Below are 12,708 nucleotides of genomic sequence, written 5' to 3'. Positions count from 1 at the left end.
AGCTTTTTGTTTTCATTTTCATAAAATATCTTTTTCCATCCCTTTACTTTCTCTGTGTGTTTCTTTTGATCTGAAGTGAGTCTCTTGTAGACAGCATATGTAAGGGTCTTGTTTTGTTTTCTATTCAGCCATTATATGTCTTTTGATTGGAGCATTTAATGCATTTGCACTTAAAGTCATTGTCGATAGACATGTATTTATTTCCATCTTATTATTCGTATTTTTTATTTTTTTCTTTTCTTCTTAAAGAAGACCCTTTAACATTTCTTGTAATATTGGTTTGGTGGTGATGAATTCCTTTAGCTTTTTCTTGTCTGGGAGGCTCTTTATTTGTCCTTTGAGTCTAAACAATAGCTTTGCTGCGTAATCTTGGTTGTAAGTCATTGCTTTTCATCACTTTTTAAAAAAAGTATGTTTATTGATTTCAGAGAGGAAGGGAGAGGGAGAGAGATAGAAACATCAATGATGAGAGTCATTGATCTGCTGCCTCTTGCACGCCCCTCACTGGGGATCAAGCCTGCAACCCAGGCACGTACCCTTGACTGGAATTGAACCCAGGACCCTTCAGTCCGCAGGCCTATGCTCTATCCTGAGCTAAACCGGTTAGGGTGCTTTTCATCACTTTGAACATTTCCTAACAATCCCTTCAGGCCTGAAATGTTTCTGTTGAAAAATTGGCTGATAGTCTTACGGGAGCTCCCTTGTAGATAACTGCTTTTCTCTTGCTGTTTTTAAAATTGTCTTTAACCTTTTACATTTTAATTATGATGTGTCTTGGTGTGGGTCTCTTTGGGTTCATCTTGTTTGGAACTCTGTGTGCTTCCTGGACTTGTGTGTCTTTTTCCTTCACCAGGTTAAGGAAGTTTTCAGTCATTATTTCTTTAAATAGGTTTGGAATGTCCCTGAAATTGCTATGTTACAGTAGCCTTTTGGTAACTCTTCCTTTTTATGATACATAGCCACCAGCATGGTATGGTCTTTCCTGGAGAGGCAGACCAAGGGGGAGAATGGTGCTGAGACTGGGAACAAGGTCCCTAAAGAGTCTGCTGCTTAGGGAGCTGGGGAAGGGCCCAAAGCCCTTCTTCACCTAAAGCCAGTGGGTCCAAGGTGGTACCTCTACCACTGGCCAAGACAGAGATCCCAAGGACCCAAGTAAGCCTGCCATGCCACCAAGTCCTGATCATCCAAAGGGGCCAGTAAGAAGGCAGAAGCCAAGAGCTAGAGGCAGGGTGGAGAGAAACTAAGATTCTGTTGGAGTTTTTATCCCCAACAAACCATCACTGTAACCCATTTACCAACAAAAATCCTCCCCCTCACAAAAATAAGTAAAATGGGAGTCCTACCTCATGTCATATTTAAAAATTAATTCAAAATAGATCAATGGCTTTAATATAAGAGCTAAACTATTGCAGATTACAAACAAACTTCCCTCTACCCTCAAGGTTCTTCTGGTTGATTTAATAATTAAATAGACATATGACAGATTAGCAGTAGAAAATAACCAAATTTAATATATACATTTGTATGGGAACTCCACATACATGAGAGAGTCAGAGACCCCACACACAGGAGAGTTTCAGAGACAGAAGAGGAACATGAAGGATTGGTGAAGTAAGGTGCCTTGGGAATTTCAAAAGGAGAAGATCATTAGTAAACAGAAGTTTGCCCTGCCCTATAGATAGGTGGAAGGGAATTCTTTTTTATTATTTAAAAAAATTTAAAAATTTTATTGATTCTAGAGAGTAAGAGGAAAGGAGAGATTTGTTATTCCTCTTATTGATGCCTTCATTGGCTGATTCTTGTATGTGCCCTGACTGGGGATTGAACCTTGGTTTATCAGGTCAACACTCTAACCAACTGAGCTACCCAGCTGGGGCTAAGAAGTTATCTCTTATAATCTCTTATGGACAAGGCCTCTAATTCAAGTTCTTCTAGGTCTTTAGGGTTGGGGGCAAAAGTTTCTCTTGAGCCTGTGGCTAAAGTTACCTGTAGCTCAAAACAATCTGCACACCATAGAGGCATATCTTGGGGTGGCTCATTCTGGACCCACACACTATGATACTGTTAGAAGAAAACACAAGAATAAATGACCTTGGATTTGGCAATGGATTCTTAGATATGACACCAAAAGCACAGAAAACAAAAACAGAGAAACTGAACTTTATATACATACAATGGAGTATCATTATTCAGCCATAAAAGAATGGAGTACAGATATATGCTAAAATGTAGATGAAGCTTGAAAATATTATACTAAATGAAAGAAAAAAAAGTCATATACACTGAGTGGCCAGATTATTATGATCTCTGAATGATAATAATCTGGCCACTCAGTGTATTTGTGTGTGTGTGTGTGTGTGTGTGTGTGTGTGTGTGTATATATTTTAGAGGCCTGGTGAATGAATTCGTGCATGGGTGGGGTCCGGCCAGCCTGGCCAGGGGGAGGGGACTTGGGCGGTGGGCCAGACTGCCTGCTGGTCGAACTCCTGGTCGAGGGGACAATTTGCATATTAGCCTTTTATTATATAGGAGGATATACACTGAGTGGCCAGATTATTATCGTTCAGAGATCATAATAATCTGGCCACTCAGTGTATTGTATGATGGAATTTGTAATGAATATCTATAATAGGTATTAAAAAACAAAATCCAACCAAGTGAATTTAAAAATCTAACTGGCTTTAATTGATTCATGAATTAAGCAGCATCCCATTTAGCAACTAGAAGGGTGCTCTGAGGGGTTACACAACTGGTAGGTTTTTATCGAGAAGAGGCTGAGGCAAGAGAGATATTAACAAAAGAAAAGAAAGGATTATTCTTGGGCCCTGACATATTTTCTTTGAGGGAAGAGTAAAAGAAGGTTTTTTTCATGTAGATTGCCTCATCTCTCTACGGGCAATGGAGAGGATGCATGTGACAGATTGCCTTACTGGTACTTACCAGACAATTCCATACTGGTCCATTAAGATTATGTTTCTGGGAAAAGTTGAAAATGCAATTAGATCAGGTATTAAATCTAGGTTTGGTATCATGGGCTTTTAGCATGAGTGACCCCATTTTGGGCCTGTGGTTTTTTTCTTTTCTTTTAAAAACTATTTTTATTGATTTCAGAGAGGAAGGGGGAGAGAGAGAGAGAGAGAGAGAGAGAGAGAGAGAGAGAGATATCAATCATGAGAGAGAATCATTGATCGCTGCCTCCTGCATGCCCTTTACCGGGGAATGAGCCAGCAACCCAGGCATATGTCCTTGATGGGAATTGAACCCAGGCCCCTACAGTCCACTGGCTGACGCTCTAGCCACTGAGCCAAACTGACTAGGGCCATGGTTTTTTTCTTTGCATAGGTAAATCCACAGACACAGAGAGCAAATTGGTGGTTACCAGGGACTTGGGAAAGGGGAAATGGGAGTGACTGCTTAATGGGTGTGGGATTTTCTTTTGGATGATGAAAACATTTTGGGACTAGATAGAGGTGATAGTTGCACAACATTGGGAATGTACTAAATACCTCTGCATTGTACACGTTAAAATGGTTAATTTTATATGTGAATTTCACCTTAATTCTAAAAAAGTAAAATGGGGAAGGAACTTGATAGCTGCCTTAAAAATCTGAAAGGCTATCAAAGATAGGGATTTTTAGGTTTTTTTTTCTGGGTAGTTCCAGAGAGCAAAATCAGGGGAAGTTACAGGACAACTATGACTTTACAAGGAAGAACTTACTATGGAAGAACTAACAAAAGGTCTGTTAAACAGTGGAACTCGTTGCCTCCCAAGGAAGTAACATTACTCTTTACTGAAAGTGGATGATGAGCTTTCAGGGAAGTTATAGAGAGGATTCTTACATGAGGAGCGATTGAAGCTTTTGTTGTTGTTGTTTAATTACCTTCAAGATGAATCTGTTATGTTACCTCCACCCCTGCAATAAAGCTGAATCAGTGTGACAACATGCCATTTGCAAATACACTCCTAGAGTTCAAATAGTCCTTTCTGGGAGTTTAAGTTCTTCCAGGGCAGCCCAACCCTCTCAATCTGCAGATGAAGAAAATGTGACACAGAAAGAGGAAATGGTCAATTACAGTAAACTTTCAGGAGTTGAGACACCAACTCTCAGGACGCCCAGTTCAGAGTATCAGCCATTGCAGCTTCCTCCTGGTAGTTGGAGAAACTGGACATTCACTTCCTAAAAATATTTGTTAAGCACTTACCAGACACTTTGGTAAATGTAAATGGTAGTAAGGGTTAAATACTCAATTAGTAAGGAGTAGCGAAGTAAGCAACCACGAAGATGATCACATTTGCAAACTATGGAGATTCCCAAACGTCAGTCTACCACTTGTAACATATCCTGCTACTAAAACTTCAAGAGATAGAAACAGATGACAAAAGCATCTGGGTGTCTCACCAGCCAAATTCAAGATGATCAGCAAGAGGTGCAACAAAAAAGAAAGTAACCTAGATAATTCTTAAGGTTAGATGATGAGATTCATCAATTCATTTTTATTGCGTGTTTAACAAGGAAGTTGGAAGTCACCACTTGATCCAGCTACCAGAGCTGGGACTGGAGCAAGGGGAGAAAGCTAGGTGAGAGGAGCTCCCTGGGAGAGACGAGCCTCCTCCCTCGGACTCTGGTGGGACCGAGCCAGTTCAGGAGGATCGCGGGGATGCCGCATTCCAAGGCCGAATCCAGCCCCGCCCGGGACCTCCCGGGGAAGCCCAGGCCAGCCGCCCCCAGCCCACCCTGCCTTGAAGATTTAGACGCCTCGGATGATTGCGCAAAAGCCTCTCCCTCCCCCGCCTGCTGGGTGGCATGTTCCTAAAATTCCCATCTACACAACATAAACAGGAAACGTGCAGCAAAAGCCCTGGCGGTGCAAATTCCACGCTTCCAGCTGAGGGCGGGAGAATCTCATCTTGGGGGTGGGGGTGAGGGGAAGCAGCAAACTTTGCATGGGACCCCTTAACCATCCCTGTCTCTTCTTACCAAATCCAGAAAGAATAGAGAAGGCGGAAGGAAGGACACCCTGCTTTAGGAAAAATAGAGGAGAGGAAGGTGGAGATGAGCCACTAAGGAGCAGCCAGTTCTCAAAAGTGAACCACCTCGAGCTGCGGCGGTGGCCGCACGTGGCGGGAATACCTGGGGCTGACCACTCTCCACACCCGAGGGAGCCAGCCGCCCTTGGAGGGTTGGGGTGGGCTCCCCGGGCCCGGCCCTGGGGCCGGCGGGTGGGGGAGGGGGAGGAGCGGCGCGGGAGCGGCGCAGGCGCAGAGCGTGCCTCGGTTGTCAAACATGGCTGAAGTGTCGCCGCTGCCGCCACTGCTGCTGCAGGGAAAATGCTGAGCCCTCCTGGGCCCGGTGGGCGGCGGCGGCGAGGGCGGCGACGGGCACCCGCTTCTCGGGCGCGGCGGCGGCGGCCATGGCGCGGTTGGCCGATTACTTCATCGTAGTAGGCTACGACCACGAGAAGCCAGGTAAGGCTGGGGGTGGGCGTCGCCCCCGCCCCCCGGCTGCTGGCCAGTGGGCTGCGCGGGGCCGGGCGTCGCGGCGGGGAGGCGGGAAGGGCCTGGCGGGCCGCGTCGGAGCTGGGGGTCGGCGTCCGGCCTTCCGGGCCCCGCGGAGCCTCGCGGTGGGCGTGTGCGACCGGCACGAGGGCGGGGGAGGGGAAGAGGCCGCGTCCCTCCGGCCCTCGGCGGCTCCGCGGGGCGGGCTGGGGGCGCGTCCCACGCCTGGATCCTCGCTCGGGAGGGGGCCGAGTACCAAGGGCAGCGCCCGGGTGCGGGCGGGATTGGGCTCGGACCGCAGGGCTGGGAGGGCGGGAGCCCACTGTGCCGAGTTCCTCCGGGACCCACTCCTGCCCTGCATCCTGAGTGAGTAACGAGTGACGCAGGGGGCTGTCCTCTCCGAAAGGAAGTGCCGAGAGTCCCGTGCTCCCTCGCCCCTTGCTCCCGGGGACCGGGCGAGTCACTGCCCCAGTGAACTCGTGGTCCTCCTGGGGAAGGGAAAAGGATCCTTGCACTTTCAAACATTTCTAGGAATCGCGCCCTGTTATTTCAAGACAAGTGTGACCGGTCATTTGAGAATGATTCTGAAGACTGTCTTAAGTAGATCGCTTGAAGGTGATCTTGTTGCACTTTAAGGAGTCTTCACTCGTCTCAAAATTTTATTCATAAGGAACAACTTGGCAAACCCATTGCATTTTAACTTAATTGATAAAGTTCTACTTAGGATTCAGGGTACATGCACCTTTATTTTGTGTTTGAATCCCTTTGTACTACTGTATAGCTAAGCATCATGGAATAACTTGATCTGGGGAAACACATCTATTTCTGGGTAAATCTGGTTGCACATTTGCAAGGAATTTTATTTAGATTTCAACTAGACAGTCCCTTTGTTTTTCAGAGGAAATGTTGAGACTGGGTTTTGCTGATGGTTACAGTTATTTGTAGCGTCAAAATACCATTGTTCTACCCACTCTTAGTCCACTGTTCCTTTCACTATTCCTCTCCTAATAACCTTCTTTAGTCGGAACCCTTTATATTCTTTAATCTTTCACCTGCTCATGACTTGAGAGAGGTCAACTGTTAAGAAAAGGCGGTTGGGCTATGTTTAAAGTGTCTTCTGGATCCAAAATTTTATGTATTATTTCCTAGTAATTTTGCATAGTCTGGTGTCTCTTTCTTAGGAAGATCAACCATATGGAGAATCACAGTTGGTTTTTAACATAATTTCATTTTTAGTGACATTGTTCTTTTCTCACTTAAAAAAATTGGGAACGATCACAAACTTGCAGAAAACTTGCAAGTATGGTGCAAAGAATTTTCCCCCTGAAGCTGCTGACCTTGATGTCCTATCACCTCAGAATGCTTAAGTGTGTGTTTTCTACAAACAAGCATATTCTTTTACAAAGTCACAATACACTCATCAAAATCAGGAAATTGACACCAATATAGTACTCCACCAAGTCCTACAAGTGGTTTAAGTTTTGTTTGCTGATTGTGCCATTACTGGCAGAAGGGTCCAATTTGATTATGTGTGGCATTTATTTGTTATGTTTCTTTAGTCTTCTTTAATTTGGCACAACACCTTCATCTTTTGACTTTCATAATCTTGAAACTTACCAAGTTTACAGGGCAGTTATTTTGTAGTTATCTGTAGAACACTGTTCTGTTTTGATTAGACACATCCAGGTTATGTACTTGGGCAGGAATATCATAGAAGGGATGCACATCGCATCCTCTAAGTTGGTGTGCAATTTCACTTTGATCACTTGATATAAAGCAATGCCTGAGAGGGTTCTCCACTATAAAGTTAATATGTAAAGACTTTTTCTGAGGATTACTTGGAAACTATATAAATGTCTTGTTCCTCATCCAACTTTTAAGGCATTTCATTATATCTGTATGGCTTGTGGTTTTTTGCGTTTTTTTAGTGGATTATATTTTGTTAACTGTTTATTTGGATGTTCAAATTGTTTCCCATCTAGCCAGTGAGAGCCCATTCAAGCTGGCTACTGTGTTGTTAGGACATGTCCCATCATTCTTTGAGAGTGTCCTTACTTTTTGGCACAAGAGTATGTTCTGGGCTTATCTTGTATTGACCTTGCCTTAGTCCTGGAATCAGCCATTTATTTCTCTAGGAAACCCTGGATCCTTTTAGGAGAGAATGACATTTAGAAGCTAAGGTCTTAGTGCCAGTGTGTTTTTTGCTGTTGGGTTGTTACCCTGTCCCAGTAGACGGAGCTGGGAAATATATGTATGTATACACACTCACATGCACATTCACACCTATATTTTTTGCTTATATATTGAAAGCAATGAGTTCACACCAATAACTCCAATTTCAGTTCAACATTCCAGTATCCATTCTACTTTTTTTTCTTTTTCATATTTGTAACATTCTTCTCTCAGTGAAAAATCCAGCTTCTGTTATCCTTAATATATTTATTTATTTGTTTAATATTCCTGTATATTTAACTTGTTTCCAGTTTTGTGCTCTTATGATACTACTGTATTATACTACTCTCATGCTGAGAATATAGCTTGAAAACCACTGATTTTTATGACAGTTTAATTTTATTTTTTTAATCCTCACCTGAGGATATGCTTAGAGAGAGGAAGGGAAACAGAGAGATTGAGAGAGAGAGAGAGAGAGAGAGAGAGAGAGAGAAACATTGATGTGAGAAACATCGATTGGTATGTGCCCTGACTGGGAATCAAACCGACAACTTTTTGGTACACAGGATGACAATTTTGATAATTTGAAATCAGGACTTCATTTTCCTGATTTTGCATTTGTACAGTGGCACAATAATTAGGAAATATCATTTGTTCCTGATAGGTTAAGTTATTTATCCAGCTATCTTTCTTTTTCTTTTTTTCCCCCTTTCTTTTACTGAGATTTGTCCAAGAAAAATTGATAATGACCACATGGGTTAAGTCCTTGATAAGACTTTCCTTTTTCCTTTTTTATTTACTTTTGCAGCCCATTAATATATTTAGAATTTCATCCATTTATCTAGATGGTATTTAACTTAGTCAAATATCATAATCACCTGTGGTTCTTATATTTTCATATCAACCTGCTTATGTATAGTAGAGAAAGCATTTGAAATATTTCTTAGATATTTCATTAGTTTTATTTAAGCTGTCTAAGTGAGATAAACTAAAAGGTAAATTTATGTACAATACCTGAAATATCATAGTTTGAGACATTTTTAAAATTAATTGGTTATTATTGAACTACTAGTGGCCCAGTGCACAAAATTCATGCATGGTGGGGGGGAGTTCCTCCCAGCCCAGCCTGCACCCTCTCCAATCGAGGACCCCTTGTTGCCTTTAAAACCCCTCCTCAGCCCCTACCTTAGGTTCTGCCTTCACAGTTCACCCAGATTAGGTTCTCATTGGTCGGTTTCTATGCCAGTCAGCGTCAAAAGCTCCGCCTCTTAGGTAGCCATTGGCTCCTCGCAGTTCACCCAGATTTGGTTCTGATTAATCAGTTTCTATGCCAGTCAGCGTCTCTGGGCCTCATCCGCGGTCCCCTTGGCAGTCAGTGCTGGGTCGCTGCTGACTTCAGGACTCACTTCCAGTGTTCGGTCATCCATTCGGTCGTTTTGGGTGTTACGGACCCTGGCTCTTTGTATATACAGATTGTAACTTACAGTCAGCCTGGGTTTCTTCCCTCTCCCCCATTTTGTATTGAAGTAGTTGGGATTTCTTGGTTGCTATTTGTTGCCAACTGTCAAAAACCATTTGGGATTCATTGCTTTGACAGTATTTATTGCTTTCCAGGCATTGTGCTAATGATAAAACAAAAATACATGAGTAGCCGAAACCGGTTTGGCTCAGTGGTAGAGCGTCAGCCTGCGGACTGAAAGGTCCCAGGTTCGATTCCGGTCAAGGGCATGTACCTTGGTTGCGGGCATGTCCCCAGTAGGGGGTGTGCAGGAGGCAGCTGATCGATGTTTCTCTCTCATCGATGTTTCTAACTCTCTGTCCCTCTCCCTTCCTCTCTGTAAAAAATCAATAAAATATATATAAAAAAAAATACATGAGTAAAGAGTAAGACTCTGTTCCTAACAGTCATTAATGGATACAGCCTTGAAATAACTAATGATAAATGAAGAAGATGGATCCACTTTGCTGAGGGAAAAAGAAGACTTCTTATGAGAGGTCATGTTTAAACCAAGTTATCTAGGATGAATAAACATTTGTCCTGCAGAAAGGAGGGTAGAGGAGATTATAGGCAGATAGAAAAACATGTAAATGTCTTCTTTCAGGGATGGAAAGAAGTATAGTGTAGATGAGAATTTAGGTACGCTAGAATATTGGAGTGGGTTGGGATAAGATTGGGAAAAGTTCTGTATATCAGACTATCAAAGTTAGCCTTGCCTCTGTAGGCAGTGAGGTCTGTTGAGAAGTAGGGGTTCTTGAAAAGCAGGAAACAACATAGAAATGTGGTTCAGATGGCGATGCACTGGAGTGAGAAAGACAAATGTGGGAAAACTCAGGAGCTTTTACAGTGGGAATGGAAAGGGAGGTATGGATTCTAGAACTGGAAAACTAAAATTATCAAATTTAGTAATGAATGGAGGTGAGCTGTAAAAAAGAAGGAATAATTGAGGGTAACAAAAGTTCTAGGCTGGGTAATTGGGTGGGAGATAATGCTGTGAATGCAAATAGGGAATTCAAGAGAAGAAATGAATTTGGATGAAGGAAGGCTGCTGAGCTTAGCTTTGGATATGTTGAATTAAAGGTACCTCCCTATAATCAAGGTAGAGATGTATTTAGGTGTTTAGGTATATGGGTGGAGGTGAGGTGAGAAGTCAAGATTAGAGATTTAAGTTGCAATTACTTACAGCCAGCTGATTTTCAGATATAAAGGGAAAATGTTCGGGAAATGTGTATAAAGTGAAAAGAAGAGTGCACTAAGAATTGAACCCAGAGAAAATTCAATATTTAAGTGGTAGATAGAGCATAGCCATCAGGAAACTGAATAGGAGTGGTCAGTGGAAATGCAAGAGAATTGAGGTAGTGTGGTATCATGGAAATCCCAGGTGTAGAGAATTTTGAAGAAGAGGAAATGATGAGTAAGTATCAAAAGCTCTGAAGATGTCATGTATAATGATGACTAAAAATAATATCTTAGTCCATTTGGACTGCTATAACAAATTACCATAGACTGAGTGGCTTAAACAACATTTATTTCTCATAGTTCTGGAGTCTGGGAAGTCCCAAATCAAGGCACAGGCAGATTCAGGGTCTCATGAGGGCCAGCTTCCTGACTCATAGATGGCCCTCTTTTTACCACGTTGTCACATGGTGGAAGGGTCAAGAAAGCTCTCTAGGGTCTCTGTTATAAGGGCATTGATCCCATTTATGAAGGCTCTGTCATCATGACCTAGTCACTTCCAAATACCATCACTATGGCCCCACATCCAGATACTATCCGAATGGAGACTTCAAAAGATGGGACAGGTAGGGGCTGGACACAAAGGTTTGAGAGTCATTAGAGTAGACAGAGCTATGACACTGTGTGAGTACCCTCGGAAAGTAGGTGTAGAGACAGGAATAGAGGACCAAGGACTGAGCTTTGGGGAACACTATTGCTAAGAGGATGAAAAGGAAAAGGAACCATAGAAAAAGGTTTTGGGAGAGACATTTAATTTTCGACAATGGCTATTCTCTGTGGTGATCGAACCTCTGATTTTTTTGGCTACGTATTTGGCCATGCAGAAAAGAGACTGTTTTCAGGTTCCTAACAGATATTAAACATGTGAGTAAGTTCTGGCCAGTTGGATGTAAGCAGAAATGAGCACAGTATCCCAAAAATATTACTAAGGATGAGGGTATGCCTTCCTAGCTTTTCTCTTTCCTGAGACTAGCATGCTGATATAAAGAATGGAGCTCCAACAGCCAATTTGGACCATATAGCTAAGGGCCCACACCCTAGAGAGAATCTGGGTCTCTAATGACTTATAGAGGGATTGTCGTAATTGCCTTCTGGATTATTCTGTTTTTTACATGAAAGGCTAACTTTATATATTTACATGAAAGACATAACCACTATAAATTAGAATTTTCTGTTTCAGAAATCCAAAGTCAGAAAAAGTGATGGAATATTTCTCAGTGTCAGGTGTGGCAGATAGAGATCAGGGAATGATGGGGTTAATGAAGATCTTTGCATTTCATAAAATTTTAGAGTTGAAAGTTCATTGTAACTATCACCTAATTTAATCTGATGTATGGATAAGGAACCAATACACCTCTTTATCCCCTTACCCCCCATTGTTACTTGTGAGTGGTTACACAGCTGTTGAGTGGCAAATCCTGGACTAGAAATTTCTTCATGTCTGTATTCCAGTACAGTATGCTGTCTTTTCATAATTTTTATCAAGGATAATTTTACTCCAGAATTGTTTCAGCAGAATGTTGTGTTGTTAAATCAAGTTGCAAAACTTTAAGCAGGATAAAGAATAGGAAGTGGAGGCAGCAGATTAAGACCATTTGTTTGAATCATCTGATATTGAGAGGTAAGAATATCTGGTTGGAGCCCTGACTGGTGTGGCTCGGTTGGACGTTGTCCTGTGCACTGAAAGGTTGCTAGTTGAATTCCTGGGCAGGGCACATGCCTGAGTTGTGGGCTCTATCCCAGTAAGGGCATGAAGGAGGCTGCAGATCAATGTTTCGCTCTCTCACATCAATGTTTCTCTCTCTTCCTCTCTTTCTAAAAATCAATAATAAATTTTTTAAAAATAAAGTATCAGATTGGGAAACTTTGAATGCTTTCTCTTTAGTATGGAAAGACTTTAGCCCTAACCGGTTTGGCTCAGAGCGTGGGCCTGTGGACTGAAGGCTCCCAGATTCGATTCCGGTCAAGGGCACATGCCCGGTTGCAGGCTTGATCCCCAGTAGGGGGCATGCAGAAGGCAGCTGATCAGTGATTCTCTGTCATCACTGATGTTTCTATCTCTCTCTCCCTTCCTCTCTGAAATCAATAATAAAAAAATATATATATATATATATATATATATATATATATATATATTTAAATATATTTTATTGATATTTCACAGAGAGGAAGGAAGAGGGATAGAGAGCTAGAAACATCGATCAGCTGCCTCCTGCACACCTCCCACTGGGGATGTGCCCGCAACCAAGGTACATGCCCTTGACCGGAATTGAACCTGGGACCCTTCAGTCCGCAGGCTGACGCT

General features: G+C 42.6%; 1 protein-coding gene across 8 annotated transcripts in view; it reads left to right on the top strand.

Moving 5' to 3' along the window:
- The first annotated feature begins 5,260 nt into the window (after window positions 1-5,260).
- SBF2 (SET binding factor 2) overlaps window positions 5,261-12,708 on the top strand; it is a 399,474-nt gene continuing 392,026 nt past the window's right edge. For all 8 annotated transcript variants that reach the window (XR_013958992.1, XM_080640377.1, XM_080640374.1 and 5 more), the window contains exon 1: window positions 5,261-5,467. Coding sequence is in view for 7 of the 8 variants with exons in the window: in XM_080640377.1 (XP_080496503.1) it covers window positions 5,413-5,467 (55 nt within the window). In the remaining variant the exon portion in view is untranslated. The remainder of the gene's footprint in view (window positions 5,468-12,708) is intronic.

This window comes from Plecotus auritus, assembly GCF_963455305.1.
Source record: "Plecotus auritus genome assembly, chromosome: 9".
In the NCBI taxonomy this organism is placed as follows: domain Eukaryota; kingdom Metazoa; phylum Chordata; class Mammalia; order Chiroptera; family Vespertilionidae; genus Plecotus; species Plecotus auritus.
The sequence above is the reverse complement of the archived record's forward strand: the minus strand, read 5'-3'. Positions and strand labels throughout refer to the sequence as shown.